Source organism: Ascaphus truei, chromosome 1 (assembly GCF_040206685.1).
Source record: "Ascaphus truei isolate aAscTru1 chromosome 1, aAscTru1.hap1, whole genome shotgun sequence".
Lineage (NCBI taxonomy): Eukaryota > Metazoa > Chordata > Amphibia > Anura > Ascaphidae > Ascaphus > Ascaphus truei.
In genome coordinates, this window is record NC_134483.1 from 393,480,017 (window position 1) to 393,502,603 (window position 22,587).

At 43.2% G+C, this 22,587-nt stretch overlaps 1 protein-coding gene across 7 annotated transcripts in view; it reads left to right on the forward strand.

The window, feature by feature from the left end:
• Window positions 1-22,587, forward strand: part of TMEM192 (transmembrane protein 192) — a 103,932-nt gene that overhangs the window by 30,337 nt on the left and 51,008 nt on the right. For 2 of the 7 annotated variants that reach the window (XM_075612140.1, XM_075612095.1), the window contains one exon: window positions 6,657-6,708. The exons of 3 other annotated variants lie outside the window; for them this stretch is intronic. In XM_075612140.1, coding sequence (XP_075468255.1) covers window positions 6,682-6,708 — 27 coding nt within the window. In that variant the 5' untranslated portion in view covers window positions 6,657-6,681. Of the gene's footprint in view, window positions 1-6,656; window positions 6,709-21,143; window positions 21,303-22,587 lie in introns of those variants that run through there. 2 more of the 7 variants (XM_075612112.1, XM_075612085.1) reach the window with 2 other exon arrangements.

Below are 22,587 nucleotides of genomic sequence, written 5' to 3' on the forward strand. Positions count from 1 at the left end.
CTCTCTCGCCTTACCGCTCTTTCATAGTGAAAAATCATTATCAGATCTCCCCCAGTCCACATCATCAGGTGTCCCCCTCCTCCTCATCATCATCAGAAGTCCCCCAGTCCCCATGACATCTCTCTCAGATCAACCCCTCACCTGTCCGGGCGGCGTCTCCTGCATGCTCCGGCATCGTATGTTCCCCATGCAAATCTTCTCAATATGGCTGCACGTTCCCATGACAACGTGACACCGTGTAATGTCACATAGTGTCCCGTTGCCATAGCAATGGGGTGTCACGTGATGCGGTTGTCACGCGGCATTCTCATTGGCATGGCAACACCCCGCCATTTGAAGCTGCGCCGCCATATTTAGAAGATATGCAGGGAAGAGATGCTGGTAGACGTCACCCGCCGCCCTCCTCCCGGACAGGTGAGAGAATTAAGCACCGGTTCTGCGAACTTGTGAAATTTTAGTAACAGGTTCGCACGAACCTGTGCGAACTGGCTGAATCCCACCACTGAATATCGCTGCTTTCTAATGAAGAAATGGCAACTTCCACAAACTTTTTAAAACATTTTTTTAATACTCTTTATTTAATGATCATCTTCAGAACTTTACAGCAATATAATGAGCAATAACAGTAAAAAAAGGATCTCCCCTCCCCCACCCCCTTAAAGCTGCCGACCAAGTAATATCCTACATGTTTTATTTTTTAATAAATCAGTTCGGTTCTATGAGAAAATTGATGCAGCAGTGTTTTTTTTTTATTTGAGAAACAACTCTGAATGACATTTTAATGTATTAAAATGTAATAAGCATTTTTTGTTTCTATAGCAACCATTTACAAAGCACATCCCCTTCCTCTTCTGAAACGGGCTGTGGCACACCTGTCCAAGCTGCCGATTGACTTGTACTCCCTTGATCGATAAGAAAAATCCTGCCTCCCAGGGTTCACTAAATGGCTGCCTTTCAGTTTCAAATTAATCCTTCAGTCAGTGTAACTCGGCTACAAAGTATCCTTAATTACTGAGGTAACATTATTTATCGTTACATTTTACAGCTCAAATGGCTGGGAATATTGGCAACAAATTTTCACAAACAGGAAAGTGTTACAAATATCTTGCACTGGTGGGGAAGTGTGTTAAAGCCTGCTATAGGAATCAAAGGATGATCAGTATATTAAAACTCATTACAAATTGTATTAAGCGTTGCATTTTAAAATAAAAAAGGTAGTACAGTAAGTATCATCGAATACTACAGAACTGATTTATTATAAAAAATAAAAACATGTAGGATATTGCTTGTATTGCTCCTTTTTTAATGCATTTAAAATTGCATGTTTGGAAATGTGTATATATAAATGATAACTTATTGCTTCAGTTTTGAAATGGGTGTTATAATACTGAAAGTAGTGATCATTTGTGTTGCTGTGCATAATTTAAAAAAGAGAGTAACTTTCTGACCCGTCTATGTGCTATGGGAGGGGGGGCTGAGTCCATCCTCCCTTAGTTACACCATAATCGGATCCCTTGACTACAACCAGACAACGTGTGTGTGTGTGTATAATCTATCCCTATATCCATTGCTTCATGACCCTCACTCTCAAATAAAACACTGTATACGCAACAAAATATATACACATATACGATGCTACGCTATTGTCCCTTATATTAGTCCCAGTGTCCAATGCGAAAGTCACTCGGGCCATTATTATTGCCAGCACCACGTTGGAGCTCTTATCTCAAAATGTGTGTGTGTGTGATGCACAAAGGATACTCGACAGTTGCGGGAAAGGGCCTCCTAGCTGTCTGTTATCCGGTTGCACTTTAAAGGAGTAACCCATACAATATCCTAATTGATCAGTTCTTTAGTATTGGATAATACTTGCAACCCTTAATTTATTCACCTCAATGCAATTTTTTATGAGGTTTTTTTTTGTTGTTGTTTTTTTTTAAATATACTGCTCATCCTTTGATTTCTATAGCAGGTTTTAGCACACGTAACCTGCTGTGCGAGATCTTTGTAACACTTTACTGTTTTATGACAATTTGTTGCCAATATTCCTAGCAGTTTGAGCTGCAAACTGTAACAATAGATAATATTACCTTATTAATATAAGAATACATTGTATCTTCTGAGTTACATTGATGGATTGATTGAAACGGAATGGCAGCCATTTAGTGAACCCTGGGAAATAGGATTTTTCTGTTCGATCTCGGAGAATGCATCGATTTGACAGCTTGGGTAATTAGTTTTCAATAAAGGTAACCAAAGGCTGCATATATTGAAACAAAACATACAGTAGTTTACATTTATTGAGAAGGCTTTATGGATAGAAGAATAAAACAAGCGTTTATAAAAGATTTATACTATGAACACTAAACTGTAAAGAATGGAAAATAAACACCTTTCTATCAAATAAAGTAAACTAAGTGGGGTATAAAGGTGTGAGGAATATAGCATTATAGCACATACCTCACAACCTCTTCTTTTTATTTTTTATATTGATTGTAATTGGTGTCTTTTGCAAGCTTACACCGTGTTGGTAAGCATCCTTGTTTGTATTAGTATCTCTTAATTACCAACATTTTTGTGTGTTGTTGGGGGGGGGGGGGGGGATCTAATGTACCCTGGAACCTGTATATATCTTCTTAAAATCCTCCTGTTTTGTAGCTGTAGCAGCCCAAGGTATTCAATCCTGCTGTAGTCTGGACGTATGGGGGTGTAAATTTGAGGGCTTTTAACATCTGCGCCTTCAAAAGTGCAGTCCCTCCACTTTCACTGTTTCCTATGGTATCCATTGCAGCCATTGTTTTGCAGAATCTCCAACTGTACCGATTCGGCCGGTACAGTTCTTTATTTCCACTTGGTATACTGCACCCCAAGCAGTGTACCTTCTTAAATTTACTGCAGGCCAATCAAAATCGTTGGTGCTGTTTAAGTCTGTTGCTGAACAGAGATAGTCAGTCCAGTACACATCGCCAATCGGAGATCTGCCAGTCTACTGAAGCCTGGCAAGCGGGACTTCGGCATCTGACAAGGGCATGCACCAATCTAGCACATCTGCCACTTGTCATGCAGAAGCCACCCGCCGAGTTAGGCTTCTCAAACTCTGGGTTGGGCAAATGCTTGTCCAAAGCCTTCCATTCAGCCCAGGACATGAGTACTTGAGCCTAGCTGCGGTACCCAAATGGCTTTCACACCATGGAAACCTCTGAGGCTTTCATGTCCAGGACCTGAGCAGACTTGATGGCACCCAGCTTGGTAGCCAAATGGTTTCTCGGAACGCTGGACCTGGAAGTCCCAGCTCATATACCGTGCACGAGCATATACACTTTAAATATACTGGTTAAATAAAACTTTAAACATTTCTAAGCCTTCTGGTTATGGGGAATAGAATAAGAATCCTGCACTTTTATTCCTACTAGCCATATTCCCCACACACTACCAGACTTAGACTTTAAAACTCCTTACAACCTCTTTATGGTTGGAGTACCCCCTATACCAGGATCTGGGCATCCTCTCTTAAAGCATGGACCCTTTTACCGTTCCAGGGATACCACACATCCCTATGCCCTATTTACCTTTCTGGTCCGTGCTGAAGCCGGGAATCCTAGCGGTGAGTCGCGCAAGCGTTTTCAAGGGGCGATTTTGTCAGAGCAATGTTTCTCAATGTATTCGAGAATCCGACCTGATTCCTGGGTACTTTTTTGGGCTATCCAGCAACTCTGGAACCTCGTTACCTATGCACATTCTGACAAGACTTTCTCCGTAACCCCCCACACCCTTGAAACTCATAGCCTAGCTATCTCTTCTTGCTGGCACTCCTGGAAAGGTAAAAACGCAACTTCTTCAATGTCGCACATATTTACCGATGCATGTACAATCACTGAGCTCAAGAGCTGACACTCCCAAATCCCAATACATGGATCAGAGGTAACCAGACAGGCTTAACCTTTTATTAGTGAGCCTGGATACACCCCTCACTGTCACAGGGATTGAAGTCTCTGACCATCTGATAGTGTTATTCACTGGAAGGCATTGTCTCTCGGATACAGTGAGTCTCGCTCATTTAAGCAGTCTCACTCAATTAGAAAGTCTTGTCAGTCATTAGAAGTGATTGTCACTCAGTAAAAAGTGTGTGTGTGTTGCGAGCAGTTGCTTGTGCATCTTACAAACACCGGAGAGAAGACCTCCGGTCCGCCTAGAATACCAGGGAACACTCTTACATAGGAACTCTCGTTTACATCTGTGGGTTGCTGGAGGACATCCGAGAAAGCGGCATCACTAGAGAGGAGGAGAGGATATCCCAGAGTAGTTCGAGCAGCCCCTCTATGTCTCTGCTGATGGCTGAAGTTTGCAAGAACAATGTTCACTTCTGGGGTATGGAAACAAAAGAAAACAGCGCACAACGCCAAATAGTGAAGCAAATTCAACAATATATTATGGAATTAAAAAGGGGGTAATATATCTGCGTACATAAAAAAAGGTTGGTAAAAGGCATGTAGTGTGTATCACACTGTTTACCACTCGGCTGTTAGCTGTAGATTCAGGTGCTTGCTTCCCTCTGCTGCTGCAGCTCAGTTGATTCTGGGGCAGGACGTCAGTCTTTTCACTCCCAAGGGGATTTCCCTTCATGCAGCCAGGTTCAGCAGCTGGTACTGGGGCTCGGTGAAATCGCTCCTGCTTCCTAGCCGATATGAAGCTGCTCCTGTACCTCGGCAGGTGTATCCTCTGCACAGAGGTTAAAACGCAGCTTGCTGCTGTCTTCACAGCAGTGGTGGATTCAATAGGGAAGTTTGAACAGTCTTACAAAGTCTCTCACAAGTGTCCAAAACAGCACACAGGATGAAATAAAAACAGGACAGGCCAACACATAGACAAAGGCCAATGTAAGCAGATATAAGGCAATAGAATGTTACATCCAACTAGTTTCGTAGAATTAACTACTTCTTCAGGGAATAATTAGGCCATTACCCAGAGGTCTTAAATACCTCACATAGATACCTTATTGGTCAACCAATTAGGGATAGACCAATCATCTATAATAGGTAATGGTCTGCGTGATAGGGAAGATGTGTAGTTTACTTTTAAAACAACAACTTTATTAACAAAAAAACAAAAACAAAACAATACCTATTTAATATAAACTTACATATAGACAAAACCTAGCATAAATAATTAAAAACATGCTGGAATAAAAGAAACACAATATTAGTCGACTTAAAATAGACACCATCATTACTTGCATAAAAAGATGTAACTAGAAAAAAGCGTAGGATAAAGAAAGGAAAACAGAGATACAGAGATAAATGATACATCCACTAAGGTATCTATGTGAGGTATTTAAGACCTCTGGGTAATGGCCTAATTATTCCCTGAAGAAGTAGTTAATTCTACGAAACTAGTTGGATGTAACATTCTATTGCCTTATATCTGCTTACATTGGCCTTTGTCTATGTGTTGGCCTGTCCTGTTTTTATTTCATCCTGTGTGCTGTTTTGGACACTTGTGAGAGACTTTGTAAGACTGTTCAAACTTCCCTATTGAATCCACCACTGCTGTGAAGACAGCAGCAAGCTGCGTTTTAACCTCTGTGCAGAGGATACACCTGCCGAGGTACAGGAGCAGCTTCATATCGGTTAGTAAGCAGGAGCGATTTCACCGAGCCCCAGTACCAGCTGCTGAACCTGGCTGCATGAAGGGAAATCCCCTTGGGAGTGAAAAGACTGTTGTCCTGCCCCAGAATCAACTGAGCTGCAGCAGCAGAGGGAAGCAAGCACCTGAATCTACAGCTAACAGCCGAGTGGTAAACAGTGTGATACACACTACATGCCTTTTACCAACCTTTTTTTATGTACGCAGATATATTACCCCCTTTTTAATTCCATAATATATTGTTGAATTTGCTTCACTATTTGGCGTTGTGCGCTGTTTTCTTTTGTTTCCATTCTCTTAGTGTGTGTGGGGTGCTGAGCCACCCCTGCGTTTACATCTGCAGACGCCATTATCCCCAACACAGTTATGTGGCACTTATTATTTAATGTTTAATTATCTCACTGTGGGAGTTGTGGTTTAATTTTTTATACATTTTTTATCACTAAATTGATGGTATAGTCACTGTACTGTATATATTTATACATTTAAACTTTATAGGTAGTTAGGTAGTAGCGCACAGTTTTGTTTTTTGTGTTCACTTCTGGGGTGTCTGCCGGACTGCCCAGCTGTTTCGGGCGATGATCTGCTTGGAGACCCACTGCCTCCGATGTTGGTGGGGGCTGTAGATTTCCTCTGCGGATGCAGTCTAATTGCTGCCAGCGCGCTGTTTTTCCCCAGGGGAAACGGCTGAGCAGTCTGGCAAACACCCCAGAAGTGAAGAATGTCCTTGCAAACTCCAGCCATAAGCAGAGACACAGAGGGAGTGAGACTCCACACTATCTACCGGCAATTATCCTTCTTTATCAACCTTTTTATCATATACAGTACTTGTTTTTATATTTAAGCATTTTTCTTGTAAGTGCATAGCATTGTATTTGTTGTCCTTTGTCACCACAGGTGATACATAAAGTTTAAAACATTACATTGCGCCCTTCACATTCTTTTTCTTATTTATTAAAATTCAATTTTATAAGGACTTAAATATTTAGTGTGTGTTTTTTATTAAATCTCAGCAGCACCTTGGCAATCCACTGCTGGATGAAGGCCTCACCAATGAACTACCAGGTACTGTGGTTACAGCCTATCCTCATTGCTCCAACAAATTCTCTGATTTCATTCTCCCATCTTCCTTTTGGTTATCTTAGTCTTTTGATATCCCTTTGAATGGAGTACTATCGGTGCCCAATGATGGTCATTTATTTTCTGTGATATATCTGGCCTACTTCCATTTTAACTTCTTCATTCTTGTGATGTTAGAATTTTTTTGTTTTGGTTGCACATTCATTATATATATCTATCTGTAGGGGCATACACCTCTCCATACTTCTTTGAGTTGTCGCCACATTTAGGGTCCAAGTTTCACATCCATGCATGAGCAGAACACACTGGTCAAACACTTCCCCCCCCCCCTACTGAGGCACAGTGAAAGGTTCCCTTGTAAGATTGTCCAGTTTCTTCTGAATGCACTCCATCCCATCTTCATTCTCCTACTGATTTTTCCTATTGATACTTGCTGGCCAAGGTAGACATAGTGTTTTGACTTCTAGTTCTATTCCATTTATGTATGTCATTAAAAACTTATTGTCACTGGAGACCAGGGCAATTAACCTGGGATCGTAGCACCAGACAAAACGAAGGGGGTTAAATAAAGCAAGTGTATTTCGGCTGGAGCCAACTGGCACTAAACATGGGGAAAAAAGCTAAAACTCGCATAAACTGGTGTTACAGGGGGAATCCTAGTTAATTAGGTGCTGGATGCCGCTTCAGTAGTCTTACCCAAGTCAACTTCCACTTCTGGCAGGGTTCCAGCCCTCAAGACCTCCAGGATGCTATTCAAGCAATAGCACTTTAAAATCTCCCACTCCAACTTTGAGCCTCGTTCCGGGTGTCCCCATCAAACCCTTGGAGCACCCTGCTTGTTAAAGTCCATGCTGACTCCAGACTGAACTGTGGAGCTGAAATCAGCAGCTCTTTACATACTTTTCCCGTCTCCATAGGAAACCATGTAAGACTGGGTGCTGGGCAATCGCAGAGCGAGGGCTCGCCTCTGATGGGGCTGTGACCGTGCTGTAGGACCACCCACGGGTGGGCTTATGGAGAACGTGGAATTCAAACCGACCAATGACTACTGGGCCAATACCCAGCAATGGTTCCCACAGCTTGATGGAAATCTCCTGCAAAGATGGGAGCCCCAACGTCTGGGATAAACAAAGGCTCCACTCCTCAAGACAACATTCCCCAGACCTGAGTAGCACCCCCACTCCCACAATGTTCCTAAGCACTCGACCTCCCCCCACATCCAGATTACTTTGTGTGCAGAATGGATAAGTGAATTTTCCAGCCTCGCACACAAAGGAGACAAGGAAATATATGCATCACATTGCACACAAAATAAAGATTTACAAACACACAAAACACATGTCGGCCATTTTAGCCACAATAAGATGGATACCTATGCTGAAACCAGGCCATCTAGACGGGTAGGGCAATAGTTGGGCTCGTCACACTTACTATTTTTGTTTTTTTTAAATCACGAAATATATTGTAGGTTTGTGACAAAGGGGTGTTTTGAGCTATTACCCTGACTAGAATATAACTCCTCCATGGCTCTCCCTTCATCTCTGTCCAGTCTGGCCCTTCTCCTTTCTCTCTGTCTCCAGCCTCTCCCTTCCTTTTTCTTTCCCTCCTGGTGCTGCTCCATTTTATTGTCGCGCAAACTCCAATTTCCTCTGCTGCAGAGTCGGAGCTTTCAGCTGCAGGTTCATGAACCTCCCTGTGAGCCCCACACCCGCTCACTGTGTTGTACATGCTGTGCAGTGAAGAAACACTGTTCCGTTTGGGATAAGTGACAGACTGGACTCTTGCACCTGAACTGTAAGTAGAGTTGTCCATCACTGCTTTGCTCTCTGAAGTCATGCCCCACAATACCTTGTGTTGCGCGACTTCGGAGAGCAGCGTGGGGATTATCAGATCTGCCTCTGATTGGGGTGCAATCATGCGATCTGTTCACTCCAGTGGTGGAGCATCTGGGAGGAGGGGAAGCACCAGAGACCAGACGACTGGGATTTCTCCAAGCCTGATATAGTGGTGTTCCCCACAACCCTCTATTGTCTGAGAAAGTAGGGAACATTGCATCACCTGGCAAGATCTAATCCCCTTAATATATGTTGATGTGAGAGACTGCACCCACACACTCTGCAGTCTGTCTTCCTGTTTTTAATGTGTACTGTGCATGAATAATAGCATTTCTGTCAGTGCTGGTTTGCAATGCTTTTATGTGTTTGCTTTGTTCTCTTGCATATGTAGCCCTGTTTCCCCCACGCTAAATGAGATCAAGGGGGTGGCTGTAAATAGCTACTGGTGCTGCCCTTTACCTGTTGGCTCCCAGGAGCCTAAGTCTCCGCCGCTGGGATCCTGGGGTGAATTACTCTTACCACTTACTATATGGTGCAGCGCCTCCACCTGTGAGGGATCCCAGCATCCCAGCAGAGTGGAAGCAGCCCTTCACAGGGCACAATCACATGCTCACACAATGATGTAAAATATCAAAGGTCTTTACTGGAACAACATGAATACTCTTATCACTCTATAAACTCCATAACTATTGGCACAACTGCCCACACACCTCACAGGGCTGTAACCCCACACCATGTACCCCACACCGTATCCACAGCACCCCAAAGTCCCACACCCAACCTCCCTGGTATGTGAGACAGCGCTGCCCAGAATGTGTATGTACTTTGTTGGTGCACTTATTAAGGATGCCTGCCCAGTGGGGGCTGGGGGAATCCAACTCTGCAACAATCTCCATCTGCTTAGGGGGTCTTGTCTCAGACCACAACCATCAGGGCCACCCAGCACTGCAGCTCTGTCCCTGAACTCTATTGGCAGCACTAATGGGGCAGGTTTCCAATCCTAGGACCTGTCCCTATAGAAGCCACAAACTCATACAATGTCTCAGGGCCTAGCTGGAGCATAGGGGATTACCGGGCCTAGTTTAGTGGGTCCCTGACCCCTGCACACACAACCTCCCCTGTCTCACTCCCAGCTCCTACTGACTAAGTGCACAACAATGTATCCCATTCCTCGGGGGAAGCTGTAAGCCCTATTGGCTCCCTGGCATCCGGTGACCTACCTGCCCCTAAGGATCCTGGGGGTTGTAGTCCTCCATGGCCCTCTTTAACATTGGGGCCGCAAGCACGATCTGCACTGCGCCTGCGCGAGTGTGTAATGGCCACCGCCGCACTCAACTGCACATGCGCGACTCTGAGCAGATCCTGAGCTATGGAGCACCACTTTGACCATTGCGCAAGCGCACACAACATGGCGCCCTGCGGAGGGAGCCGCCGTCGCCCTCCGCGCAACATCCCCCTGGCACAGAAGAAAAGGGGTTGGGACCGGGGGACCAGAGGGGACCTGGTTACACATAGTATTTGTACAAAACCTATACTAGCACCAAGATAGTCAAGCTTAAAGCAGCATAACGGGTGCCACTTTTTGTTGTTGTTTTTGGCTCTGAGGACCACCTGCTTTCCGAGGTACTTGCTTCCGTAGGAGGTAGCGGTTTCGGCTGGGCTAGTTGGGGTTATCGAAATGGCGGCTTAAATGTCCCAAGCGCCAATAAGAAGCAGTGACGTCATCCCTTGCGGCTTCCTATTGGCCCACATGATGCAGGACATTTAAACTACAAAGAGATACCGGCACCCCCTACGGAGGTAAGTATCTCGGGAAGGAGGGGGCCCTCGAAGTTGAAATTAACGCGGTTCAGCTCTGGAGGCCCCCTGCTTCCCACCTATTAAATAAAAAAAATAACAAAAAAAAAAACACGGAGTCACCAGTTCTGCTGCGTAAAAAAAATAAACACTCTCTTTTCTTTTCCTCGTCCCTTCTAATGTGTCTTGCTACTCCTACTTTTTCATGTTGCCACAGTTGGGCTATATTGTTTCGTTGTGTAACTAGACTGAGTTTTTAGTGTGAGACGAGTTTCACAGTGGGATAAAACCAAACTTTATTTAATCTTTTACTGAAATGAATTGTGTCACATGACGCTGAACAGCAGGTTATAACCTGAAGGAGGTGAGAGGGAAGCCAAGCATTGTGGTATTCAGGAGCACGTAGCCACACTCTGTAGGGCCCGTCCGCTACTGTACTTGTAACAGGTAATAAGTTACCCATTCTAATGTCTCGGATGCTTGTCTTTGCAAAAGCTTTCAGTGTGCAATCTATACCTTCGCCTTCCCCCATTAGGAGGTAGATTCACTAAGCGGTGTTAAATCAAGGAACATAATGCTATGTTATACAAAACAGGAAAGTACTGTATTTTCCTTTCCCTGCGTTAACTCCATGTTCACCAAGTTACATTTTTGTGGGTGTGGTTTTTTTTTGGATAATGTATATAAATGTAGCATAGTTAAGTAAAAACACTGAATACATGTTTATATTTTACTATCTTTTGGCTGGTTGCTTTTGGCAATTGTATTGATGTAGGCTTTGCAATAGGAAGTGATGCTTTATTTTCAGTTTTAACCTAAAACTGGAATCCCTAAACTTGTCGCACAGTATGTGTCCAACCAATTTAGTGAACATCATATGAATTTGATTTGGGTCACTGCTAATTATCATCCCTGTTTTTAAGTATTTGGGGGGGTAGGAGTGGGGGGGAGGGGGAGAATGACAACAAAGTTGGGATGAATATATAAATAGCCGTATGGTATTTGTTTTAGTGAATACTGATTACCGAGCATAATACTGTGGATTAACTTGCCTTATGCTCCCTAATGAAACTACCCCTAAAACAATCCCACACTTCAACTCTTTTTTGCTTTGCGAAAAACATAGGTTGTTATCCTCTTCCCTGCATGAGGGTCTGCACCACACTGCTCTACCGCTAACTGGTATAAAGCGGCAATCCTGCATACTCCATTTTGTTTTTTTATAAAGAATTTGAACTGGGGGGGGGGTCCTATTACAGCTGAGGACCAACTAAATGTTCCCCAGGCATGCCTCAGATAAACTGATAGAGCAGATAACGTTTTGATTGGTTTTCCAACGCAGACGGGACCTTCCTGAACGGCCAAACTGTGATTTATAGGCATAGTGATGAAGACATGGGTACAAAAGTTTTATAACCATAAATCCAACGTTTTGGTTGCAACATGTAATTTTTATCAGACAAGGGTCCGCCCCTTAATTAAAGATTGCATGTTGTGATCGAAATATCTGGTGTTTGGCTATTAAACTTTTTTGTAGGTACGTGGGGGATGAGGGAGTGTGTCGTGGACAGGTGAGTCACTGGTTGCCAGCAGCTTCTTGGTGATGTCCAATCTCTGCAGCACCGCTTGTGGCCATAGGTAGGGTGGAGTGAGGGGAGGGGTGGAAAGAGAAAAAAGGGGGGACTAATAGTGCAGTAAGCTAAAAACAGACATTTTAATACACCCCACACAAATAAAAGGTCCCCCCTGAGTGGGTACTCACAATTTGGTACTGACATTCAGGGCACATAAAGGTATCTTTTGATACAGCAACTGCTGCCCGGTGTGAGTCCACGATGCCTGCTTGGTCATTTATTTATTTCTTATAGGCACTTTACGTTTGAGTGCACAAAGTTTTTTGTTTATTCTACCATTGGGTTTTAACTTTTTATCTTTACATTCTACCACCAGCAGGTGGTGCTGTAATATCATTTAGGTAAGCGCCATACAGTCCCATATCCCTTTTCACATTGTATTAATCTTTTGTGCCTAGGTCCTTCTGGAGCTGAACCTCACTCTTCTTCTTGGCTCCCAGGGGACCCTGGCTCGTAAAATACTTGCTGGTTTTATTGTAATAACTTTATGTAGTGCTTTTCTCCCAATGGGACTTAAAGGTGCTAGTAGTGTTTTTATTTTCCTTTGGGGAAATTTAAAGAGGCAATCCAAGCAGTTTAAAAAAAAAAAAAAATTACCTAAGCTGCCGATGGATTGGTTCTCTTGTAAACAATCCGCAAAGTCCTGCTTCCCAGGGCTCACTAAATGTCTTCCTTTAAAGCTGCAGTTCAGTCAATATCCTGCATGTTTTTTTTTTTAATAAATCAGTTCTGTAGTAAGAAAAAATACTTTTAGCATTTTCTGTTTTTAAAAAAACAACTTTGAAAGACCAATTTTCTTGTATTCTATTTTAACAGCCATTTGCTAAGGCACTGCGACTTCATGTCCTGTCACAAGCCCTGGCACACCCCTCTGTCAGCACTGCCCTCCCTCTAGCACATGTCAGTGCAGGAGTGCTCATAAATATTCATGAGCTTCCACTGACAGACAAGCAGATTATAAACAAATGCCAGCTTTTAATATGTCACCAAATTTCGACCTATCAATACATGGAAAACGAATTGAGCTGCAGCTATACAGTTCTTTAGCTAATTAGAGATTGCCCACATGAAACTATTGAAGTAAAAAAATAAATGTAAAAAAAAAAAAAAAAAAGACTGAACTGCAGCTTTAAGTTTTTAAAATGAATCCTTCAGCCGGTGTGTAACTCAGCAGCTGCAATGTATTCTTATATAACTAAGGTAACATTATCTATTGTTACAGTTTGTAGCTCAAACTGCTGGGAATATTGGCAACACATTATCAAAAACAGGAAAGAGTCACAAATATCTTGCACTGCTGGGGAGGTGGGCTAAAGCCGGCAATAGAAATAAAAGGATGCTCAGTATATTTAAACTCATTAAAAATGGCATTGAGTTGAAATGTTACATTAAAAAAGGCAGTAAGATGTATCTAATACTACAGAACTGATTTATTAAAAAAAAAAAAAAAGCACATAAGATTATATATTGCTTGGAGTGCTCCTTTTTAAATGACCCGGGTCTCACGAGCCAATGGGAAGCCACAAGGTCACTGAAAGGATGACGCAGCTTCCTATTGGAACAGTACCGGCCGCCATCTTTTAATTTACACTGGCAACTAATATTGTAAGTATCTCGGGAACCAGAATGGAGGGGGGTGAGGGGGAGAGAGATCTCATGGGAGCATGGTTCTGCTACAATGGATCCCCCCCTAGATTCGATTCACTAGAAAAAAATAATAATAATTATGGCATAGTGGATTGCTGCTTTCATCGTCCATGGACACAGCACGTGACCATCTAATAATGTTTTTAGCATGTTATGTGTTTGTGTCCAATTGAATGCAAGTTCCCTCCGTAACCAAAAGTGATCCGCATCCGAGTGACAAAGAGGCTGTACTGGGTTTAACCTACAGGATAGCAACACAAAACGGACAATGCAGGCACAATAAGGCAATCCTTGCTACAAACACTTTGTATTCCAATTGATATGGGTTGTAAATCCTCAGACGATAGGGTACAGTGTGCATGTATTTGGGACATCATCATTATGTGCAAAAAGGATGCATTTAGTGGGCATGTGCTCTGAATAATATCTTTAAAAAAAACTATTCAAGCCAGCTGAAATTATTTGTTAAAAATACTGTAGCAATAGCCACAAACATAAAGGAAGTACCCCCCCCCCCTTTTTTTTTTCCAGTTGGACAACTGTAAACATTTTTTTTAAAATCGTTTTACATTCTTAGGTTGTCAATATGCTAAACTGACATTTAAGTATTATCTCTGTTTCTTTAGCACTTCCCCTTTGTGTAGATTAGAATGTGACCTTCTATTGGAAAAGGGACATCCCCGTACAAATCACTTTTCCACCCTGGTCAAATACTTTGATTTTTAAATCTTCTAGAACCTTTTCTATAGTGATTGAAAATACAAATGAGGAAGACCCACAAAATGTAACTGCTTTGTCCCTTCCTGTAGCTCAGGGGAGGCCAACCAAGGGCCACATGTGGCCCTTCAGTGCTTCATGTGCGGCCTCCGAAGGAAAAATAAATAAAAATGAGTGCAGAGAGACATAGAGACATGAAAGAGCAGAAGCCAGAGCGACCCTATCCAGCTTCTCTCCTTAGCTCCTAAGGACCAGTGACCCCTGGTGGGCTCCCAAAAAGCACAGGGTGCAGTATACACCCTGTCTGCTGAGAGCTCCATGTAGTGCTGGCTGTGGAGACTGGAGAGCAAGTTAGGGAGACTGCCCCCATCCCCCCTCTCTGTGTGTCATTTCCTCTGCATGTTACCCGCTTGTCTTCCTCTCTTTCACCCCTCCCCACGTGTTAACCCCCACATCTGTCCTCCCTCCTCCCACTCTTACTGTGTCAGCTTGTACCCTGTGTCAGTGTATAGTGTTGTCAAGTTATACTCCACACTATACACTGACCCTGTGCATAATATACAGGTATTCATTTGAATTTTTTCTTGCTGTGGCCCTTTTGACAATGAGACTTGTAAATTCTGTCTCCAACTCTATCAGGTTGGCCGCCCCTGCTGTAGCTGATATAATTGTGAATTAGAACTGCTGCTGTATACTGTTACGCATGAGACCTTAAAGCAGCAAAACACCACACACTACATCCTTCTTTTACATTTAATTTTTTATTTATTTTTTAAATAATGGGATTGAAGCAGATGGTCTCCAGAGCTGAACACCATTAATTTAATCTCCCCCGCCTTCAGAGATACCTCCGTAGGGGGTGGAGGTGGTATCTCTGTGGAGTTTAAATGTCACAGTCACACTGGCTAATATGAAGCCGCAACGGATGATGCCACAGCATCTTATTGGCCTGTGGTACATTTAAATGCCACCATTTCGTTAGGCACACCGTTCCCTGACTGCAGGGATATACATATATAAAACTCACCAAATACATTGGTGACTTACCTGGGGATGGTGTAAGGCCTCAGGCTGGGCCTGGTGGGAGGCCCGGTGACTGGTCCTCTAGTTGCTGCGGGCCTCCCCCCTCCCTGACTGCTCCCCACCGAGCCTCTGGCACGCACAGGGCCATTCTGGCATCAGCATGCACCGGAAGTAAGCTGGGCTGAGCTTCCAGCGCGCACCGGCATGAGGGAGGCCCAGGAACGCGCTGACGTTAGAAGCGTGGGACAGTCGATGTGGAGATCCGATGCCAACGAGAGGTCGTGCCCACCCGCAGCCACCGGGCCCGGGACACTTGTCCCGGCTGTCCCCTCCCCCCCTGTTGACAGCCCTGATTCTAATGTATCTATGTTCTGGTGTTATCCTTGTCATTTATTCTCAAGCAATTACATTTTTGAATGGCTTGAATCCACACTTTTTGACGCTATAAAAAATAAATGTCTATTGATATGTATCAATGTAACCCCCATATAAAAGGTTACTAGTATGGTTAGTGTGTACCTGGCCCCACCCTGTGTTGTCATGGGATCATGACATCACGGAGAGTATATAAAGGGAGGGGAGAATTTGAGACAGTTTGGTTCCAGGAGGACAAGAGTAGAGGAGCCTCCGGGAGAGTTAATGTTATTTAAGTAATGGCACAGATCAGGCCCCACTGTTTATTACGTTGTAGATAGGGATGGTACCCTTCAAGTCAGGATCTCATAAGAAGAATTAGGGAGTCCAATATAAGCTTTGATGTATGCAAATGGCATGCAACTGAGGGCTTCAGTAACGAGGACTCCTGGGTGCTGGCGGATCAGCTCGAACTGCAGATCTGAATTAAGTCCTCTTCGGCGGCAGGAAAGTGGCAGTTCCCACACTGGCGAAAGGTATTGGGGTCACTTGTACAGGACCCGCTAAGAGTCCGAATGGAGACATTGCGGGGATAATACAGAGGGGTAACCTGAACAGGAGAACAAGGGGAGGCCCAGGTCTCATAACGCTTAAGCAAAGAAGTGATATACCTTAATCTGAGTGTTAAGAATGGGCATTCATGGAAGCTAAGAAAGCAATGATAACCATAAAGAAATACAATGTGTGTGTGTGTGTGTGTGTTCCTCGTGCCTGGGGACCTGAACAAAAGACTGTTGTATGACAAAAGTTTATTGCGCCCATTATTCTACAACCTTGCTACCTCATCATCCAGCCCCTGAGTCAAGCTAACCCATATGGAGTAGCCATACATAATACACTAATGTAATCTCCCTAGATGCCGGGCAGTGAGGCTTGCATAAAGTTTTCAGTATTTATAGAAATAATAATTATCTTTGGATGATGCCTGAATGCTTCTTTCACCTTCTTTGTTTAGCTACAATATATTAATTAGATGAGCACCACCAGATTAAACTTTTCTCTGGTAATGGCACATATTGGTTAACCTGAGGTGGGTTTATCCACCTTTTAGGATAGGAATCATTGTGTGTGTGTGTGTGTGTGTGTGTGTGTGTGTGTGTGTGTGTGTGTGTGTGTGTGTGTGTGTGTGTGTGTGTGTGTGTGTGTGTGTGTGTGTGTGTGTGTGTGTGTGTGTGTGTGTGTGTGTGTGTGTGTGTGTGTGTGTGTGTGTGTGTGTGAACAATAAGCACTACAAAGAACTAATATCAACACCACAATAAATTGAATACAACTCAATAACAAAATAAACAACCTGGAGGAGGTACTACCAGAGTTAATGCTATCCGTATTTCGGTGCTGCCAATTAGGTCCTTGACCCCACAGATGCCGAGAAGAAATTGATGCTGAAGATAACCTAGGCGAAGAAAAATGGGAGGGGGGGGAAAGAAAAAACATAGAGTAGTACGTCCTAGAATGGGTCTTCAACACTGGGTGAGAGATGCACTTACAACAGGTTGAATAATTAGAGCGTTTCTCCAGTAGTACTGGAACTGGATCTCTCGAGGGAATCAGGAGTCTCCTATGTCACTGATGGCGTCATGCAGTAGGATCCTCACAGTAAGAAAGGGGATATGAACCTTCTATAGTAGATCTCAATCAGGTAGGTAACCAGCAAATCAGTAGGTAGTAAAGGCTATTTATTAAAAATATAAAACCTTAAACAAGGTCTAGAACATATAAAATAGCAGTAGGAATAATGTAAGAGTTAGGTATCACACATTCGACTCTAAAAATATGGATCAATCAGCTAATGTCTGGTAGCCTGTGCTAGAGTCCCATAGGAGTTAGGTAATAACTACTCATAGGTAATCTCCCTATTGAGGGAATGAGTATATCCAAAACAATACTGTGCCTTAACCCAGATGGACATCCGAGGAACTGGTATCTTTTTTGTCCGTCTGACACAAGTGGAGGTATTATCCAGATGGATCGCGGGTCTGGCTTCTCCTCTGCTCGTTCTGGTGATGGGGTTCAGTTAGTGTCCTCTCGTATCCGTTGGGACACAACTCTACTCCCCTCTCACCACTACCGCATCGCGTCACGCGGGGCGGCTACTTCTCGTCTCGTGAGATGTTGGCTGTTCTCTGTCAATCCGGCACCGCTGTAATCCCAAGGCTCTCCCCGACTCGGCAGCCTCCGATCCACAACAAGCACAACGCTGATGTCCTAGAGCTACTGTTTCAACTTTTGTCTTCATCAGGATAGGAATCATTATACATGTGCCTTTGTGTGTATAACAAAAGACAAACTAATTATGGTACTAGGATTGAGAAGTTATTGCTAGGCGACTGACACTTCAAAAAAAAAAAAAATCATATAAATACAAAATGGATAAGTATAGCCTTAAAAAAAAAAATAATATATATATATATATATATATATATATATATATATATATATATATATATATATATATATATATATATATATATATATATATATATATATATATATATATATATATATATATATATATATATATATATATATATATATATATATATATTATAATTCTTTTTTTTTTTTAACTTAGTTAAGTTATGGTGGGTAAAAAAAGTGACAAAAACCTCCACAGCAAAGCATATAGCAAATGGAAATATTACTGTATGCTCATTTTTGTCACTTTTTTAACCCACCATAACTTAACTAAGTGCAGTGAAACCTATCCTCCTTGCTTCATTTTTGCATAGCAAGTATAACCAACCCCACACTGATGAGACCCATTAAGGTCGAACAGCTGTCTGTGGGTGGGTTTACTGGCTATGCATCTTAACCATGGCTGTGACCATGCAGCAAGCTTAAGCCTATAGGGAACCATGTTAATGGTTTTGAAGCAAAAGGTGGCACTGTGTGCTCATTTGCATGTCATTTCCCAAAATCCCTTGCTGCAGTGGAAGTGCTGTGTGCTGGGTGATCATGGTGAAAGGCGGGGTTGCAGACATGCAAATAAGCATACAGTAATATTTCATATATATAGTAAAATAATTTTTTCTGCTTTGACTATATCTTGTAACTGTAGCAGATTATAGGTCTCATTCAGTAAACGGCATGGGTCACTTGGTGCAAATTGCTGAATTCTCCTTGAATTACAACCATATTAATTGTCACTTCAACTCACTAATGACGCCCAGCAAGACCTTCATTGCATTGTGCTACATGCATTCTGTGTTTCTGGAAGCATGGTCATTCAAGGTCCTCCTAAAACTTCTTTAGAAACTCAAACCTCCGTATGCATTAAAGCGACTTTTCAGCTAAGACACTGAAGCCAATCATTTTTTTCAATATTTTATAGGAAACCCTAAACTAAGCTTGTAGAGACGCGTTGTTTATGTACTTCTGCAGGGGTTAACATCTTGCACATTCACAAGCGGTACCTCTAGGGCAGGGAGCGCATTATTTTTGAGCTGCGCCCCCTTGGCTGCTCTCCCTTGCTCTTGTGCCCCCCTTACCTGGTTTGGCGGGGTCACATGACGTGATGTCACGTGACCCTGTTGCCATGGAGACAGGCGTGTGACGTCACTCTGCATGACACCGCGATGTTGCGATGGAGACGCGTCACAGCAACTCCTCTGAATCCAGGTAAGTGAGTTGCAGAGGCCTCACACGACCCCCCGGCATTTAATTTAAATGCCTCGGGAAGAGCGCAGGGCCTCTGCAACAGCACGGCGCCGCCCCCCAAAAAATACCGCGACCCCCACTTTGCGCACCGCTGCTCTAGGGTGCAACTGCAGACAAATACAAGAATCATGTAGAAAGCAGGATCCAGGGTCCCTCTTTCGACCAAAGTGAACTAATTCCAGTGACGGCTTAAAGTGATTACATCCATATCTATTAGCCAAATCTGTAAGTATTTTTTTATTTTTATTTATGGATATTATAAGACTGGAGAAAGTCTCTGTTTTATAGAAAGTTAGAAGACATGACAAAAATAATTAAAAAGGACAACAGAAATAGTCTTTTAAGAGACCGTTTGGCATACATTCTCATCTCATTGTATTCTCCGGGGACGCTCTGGTTCCAGAGATACTTACTGCAGTAGGTACTGTACTATACTGCACCCGAATCTAGAGGAAGCAAACTCCTGCGTCACGAGGGCCAATAAGAGAGCCATAAACCAGCAGATCCAGCCTAACCCAACACCAGCAGGAATGTCTCCCGACTTCATTTTTGACCCGACCCCTTTTTCCATAAAAAAAAAAAAAAAAAGCTAAAAGTTCTGTTAACCACATTGTGCTCCTATTTTAAAATGATAGTTTTCCTGACTGGCTAGAATTATTTTCCAGTGTCCCTCTGCTATATACACTATCTCTGTGCTGAGCGTTACCCATACACCTATATTTAATAACAATGTAGTCATGTTTACGCGTGCTTAAAATGCCATGGCTAACTAAAATATCCCAAACCTCTCTCGTGCAGATTCTAAGCGCTGCTTAGTAATACCCTGGACGTACCTGCTGTCCACATTTATAAGAGTCATTTTAATTATTTTGAATAAGTTTCAGGGCACCGTGTATGAAAATGCATTTTCATACGCGGTGCCCTGAAACGTATTCAAAATAATTAAAAGGACTCTTTTATAAATGTGGACAGCAGGTACGCCCAGGGTATTAGTAAGCAGCGCTTAGAATTGGTTGCTGCTAAAACAGGGCAGTTTATGAACTTACTGTAGGTTCGCGCACCAATTGTGTACAATATAGGCCAAACCGTGTTTTTATTTACTACAATTTTTCTACAGCATCTGTTTTTATTTACGTATGGGGGAAAAAGTGCAGCTCAAATCCCAGTGTCTGCTCTTTGTGTGCTCTTGAGAAAGTACCCTTATTACTCTGTGCCTTAGATGCCAACATGAGACTGCAAGCTCTTTTGACGGGCTTATTGTATCCGCAGAATTCTATGTACAAAACTACATACACAGTATACGCCTACATAAGAATAGTTGTTATTATTATATGAAGCCACTTTTAACAAGACGTTTAGAATGTGATTATAGGCTGACATCTTGTGGAATGTACATGTATTGCACACTAAGGGACCTTTATTGTACACAAGGAATAACAAATAAAAATAATCAGGCAACAGCAAAGCGAAGAAAATATATTGTTTTTACTCCAACCATGTAGACGGCACAGGTTCTAATGCATAATATGGGAAGTGTACAAAACAATAAAATCATAACATTTTACATCTGCAATACACCTCTGCAGGAAATGTTTTTTGTAAAACTGGAAGCTGTTTATACATTTAAAAACCTGTTTTACCATTAGCTCTCCAGCAGTTTTCCATCCGTGGCCATTTGAATCTCGTACAGAAACGTATTTAATGCACATCCATATTGAACAGAATGAGATTGTGCAGCACTGCGAGCTCTCAGCCAGTGGTCCGCCATCACTCATGCGTAGAGTTGACAGGATGCTTCTCCAGAAAAACTGGGCACCGTGGGGAAAGGTGCGAGGTGCTCAAAGTCGGTGGGGAGGTATGTTATCTATAAATGATATGATCATTACGTCATTTTTTTTTTCCTTCTAAATTTCACGCCAAGTATGCACCAATTTGCACCTTTTCATATTTTATTTCGTAAAATATTCTGGGTCTGAAGATTGCTTGCCCTCCCCAGTATTACGAAACAGAATATGAAAAGGAGTAAATTGACGGATACAATGTGTGCAATACTGATCTTAATGCTCCTCTTTCACAAATTCCAGGATTGTTGTACCCCCAATCCTCTCATCCCTCCTCACATTCTCACCTCCCCCCTTTATCCCCTCGCAGCCACCACCAGTCGAAGTTCTTTCAAAACTAAGGCTGTCTCACATTTTTATCTGGTCTACAACTGTTCATACGCCTATAATATATATATCTTTAACTGTGCATGCAATATCCGCCTCCGGTGCGGGGAATTGATCCGCTGCCAGCTGGTCTATGGACCGGGAGTCGGGGAAACTGTAGGGCGCAGTATCAGCAGGGGTGGAGGCCATCTTGGAAGTGCAGAACCACAACTCCCAGAAGCCTCGGGACTAAGTTGCGGTGGCCATCTTGAATGGCTCCGCATGTATGGTATGGGAAACTACAAGTCCCATAATGGCGCTGGGGACTTTGAGGAGGCTGCGCCGGAAAGGAGGGCGATCAAGGGAGAAGGATATCCTTGGGGACAAGGAGCCAGCATGCTCAGTCGTGTGGGAGCCAGGAAGGGAGCAGGTAGTGTCCAGGGAGCAAGAGGCTTCTGGGATAGGCCTAGAGACTACCCCTTAGGCCCCGGCTAGGCCCTGAGCCATAACAGATCAGTATTGTAGGGAAGGCCTCAGATAGGGACCCTTCCCTTAGTATCAGGAAGTACTGCTGCACGGTGGACAGACGTCCATGCGGTGCCTGGGACGAGGTTACAGGCTCCATAAGACATTTTGTGATACCTCTGGCTGGAGCTCACACGGCAAGGAGGATCCGGACTCCTTAGAGAGGGATTTGTTTTTGGAGGTGCCGCTACATGGGACCCATTTCAACCCACCATGACCAACAGCAGCTGGGTACTGGAGTACCCAGGCAGGTACCCAACGTGCACCTACATCCACAGGGGGTAGTGCTACCTCACATTTGGGTGGGACTTGCTGGGACAGGACACCAGGGGTATTCGTGCCACAGTACCCTCAGTACTTTGGGGGACCACCATTGATGTTAGTGCATTGTTACATATACAGTATAATGCATAACCTGTTCATTTAATGCAACTGTGTATTTGTAACCATGAATTTGTCATCATAACT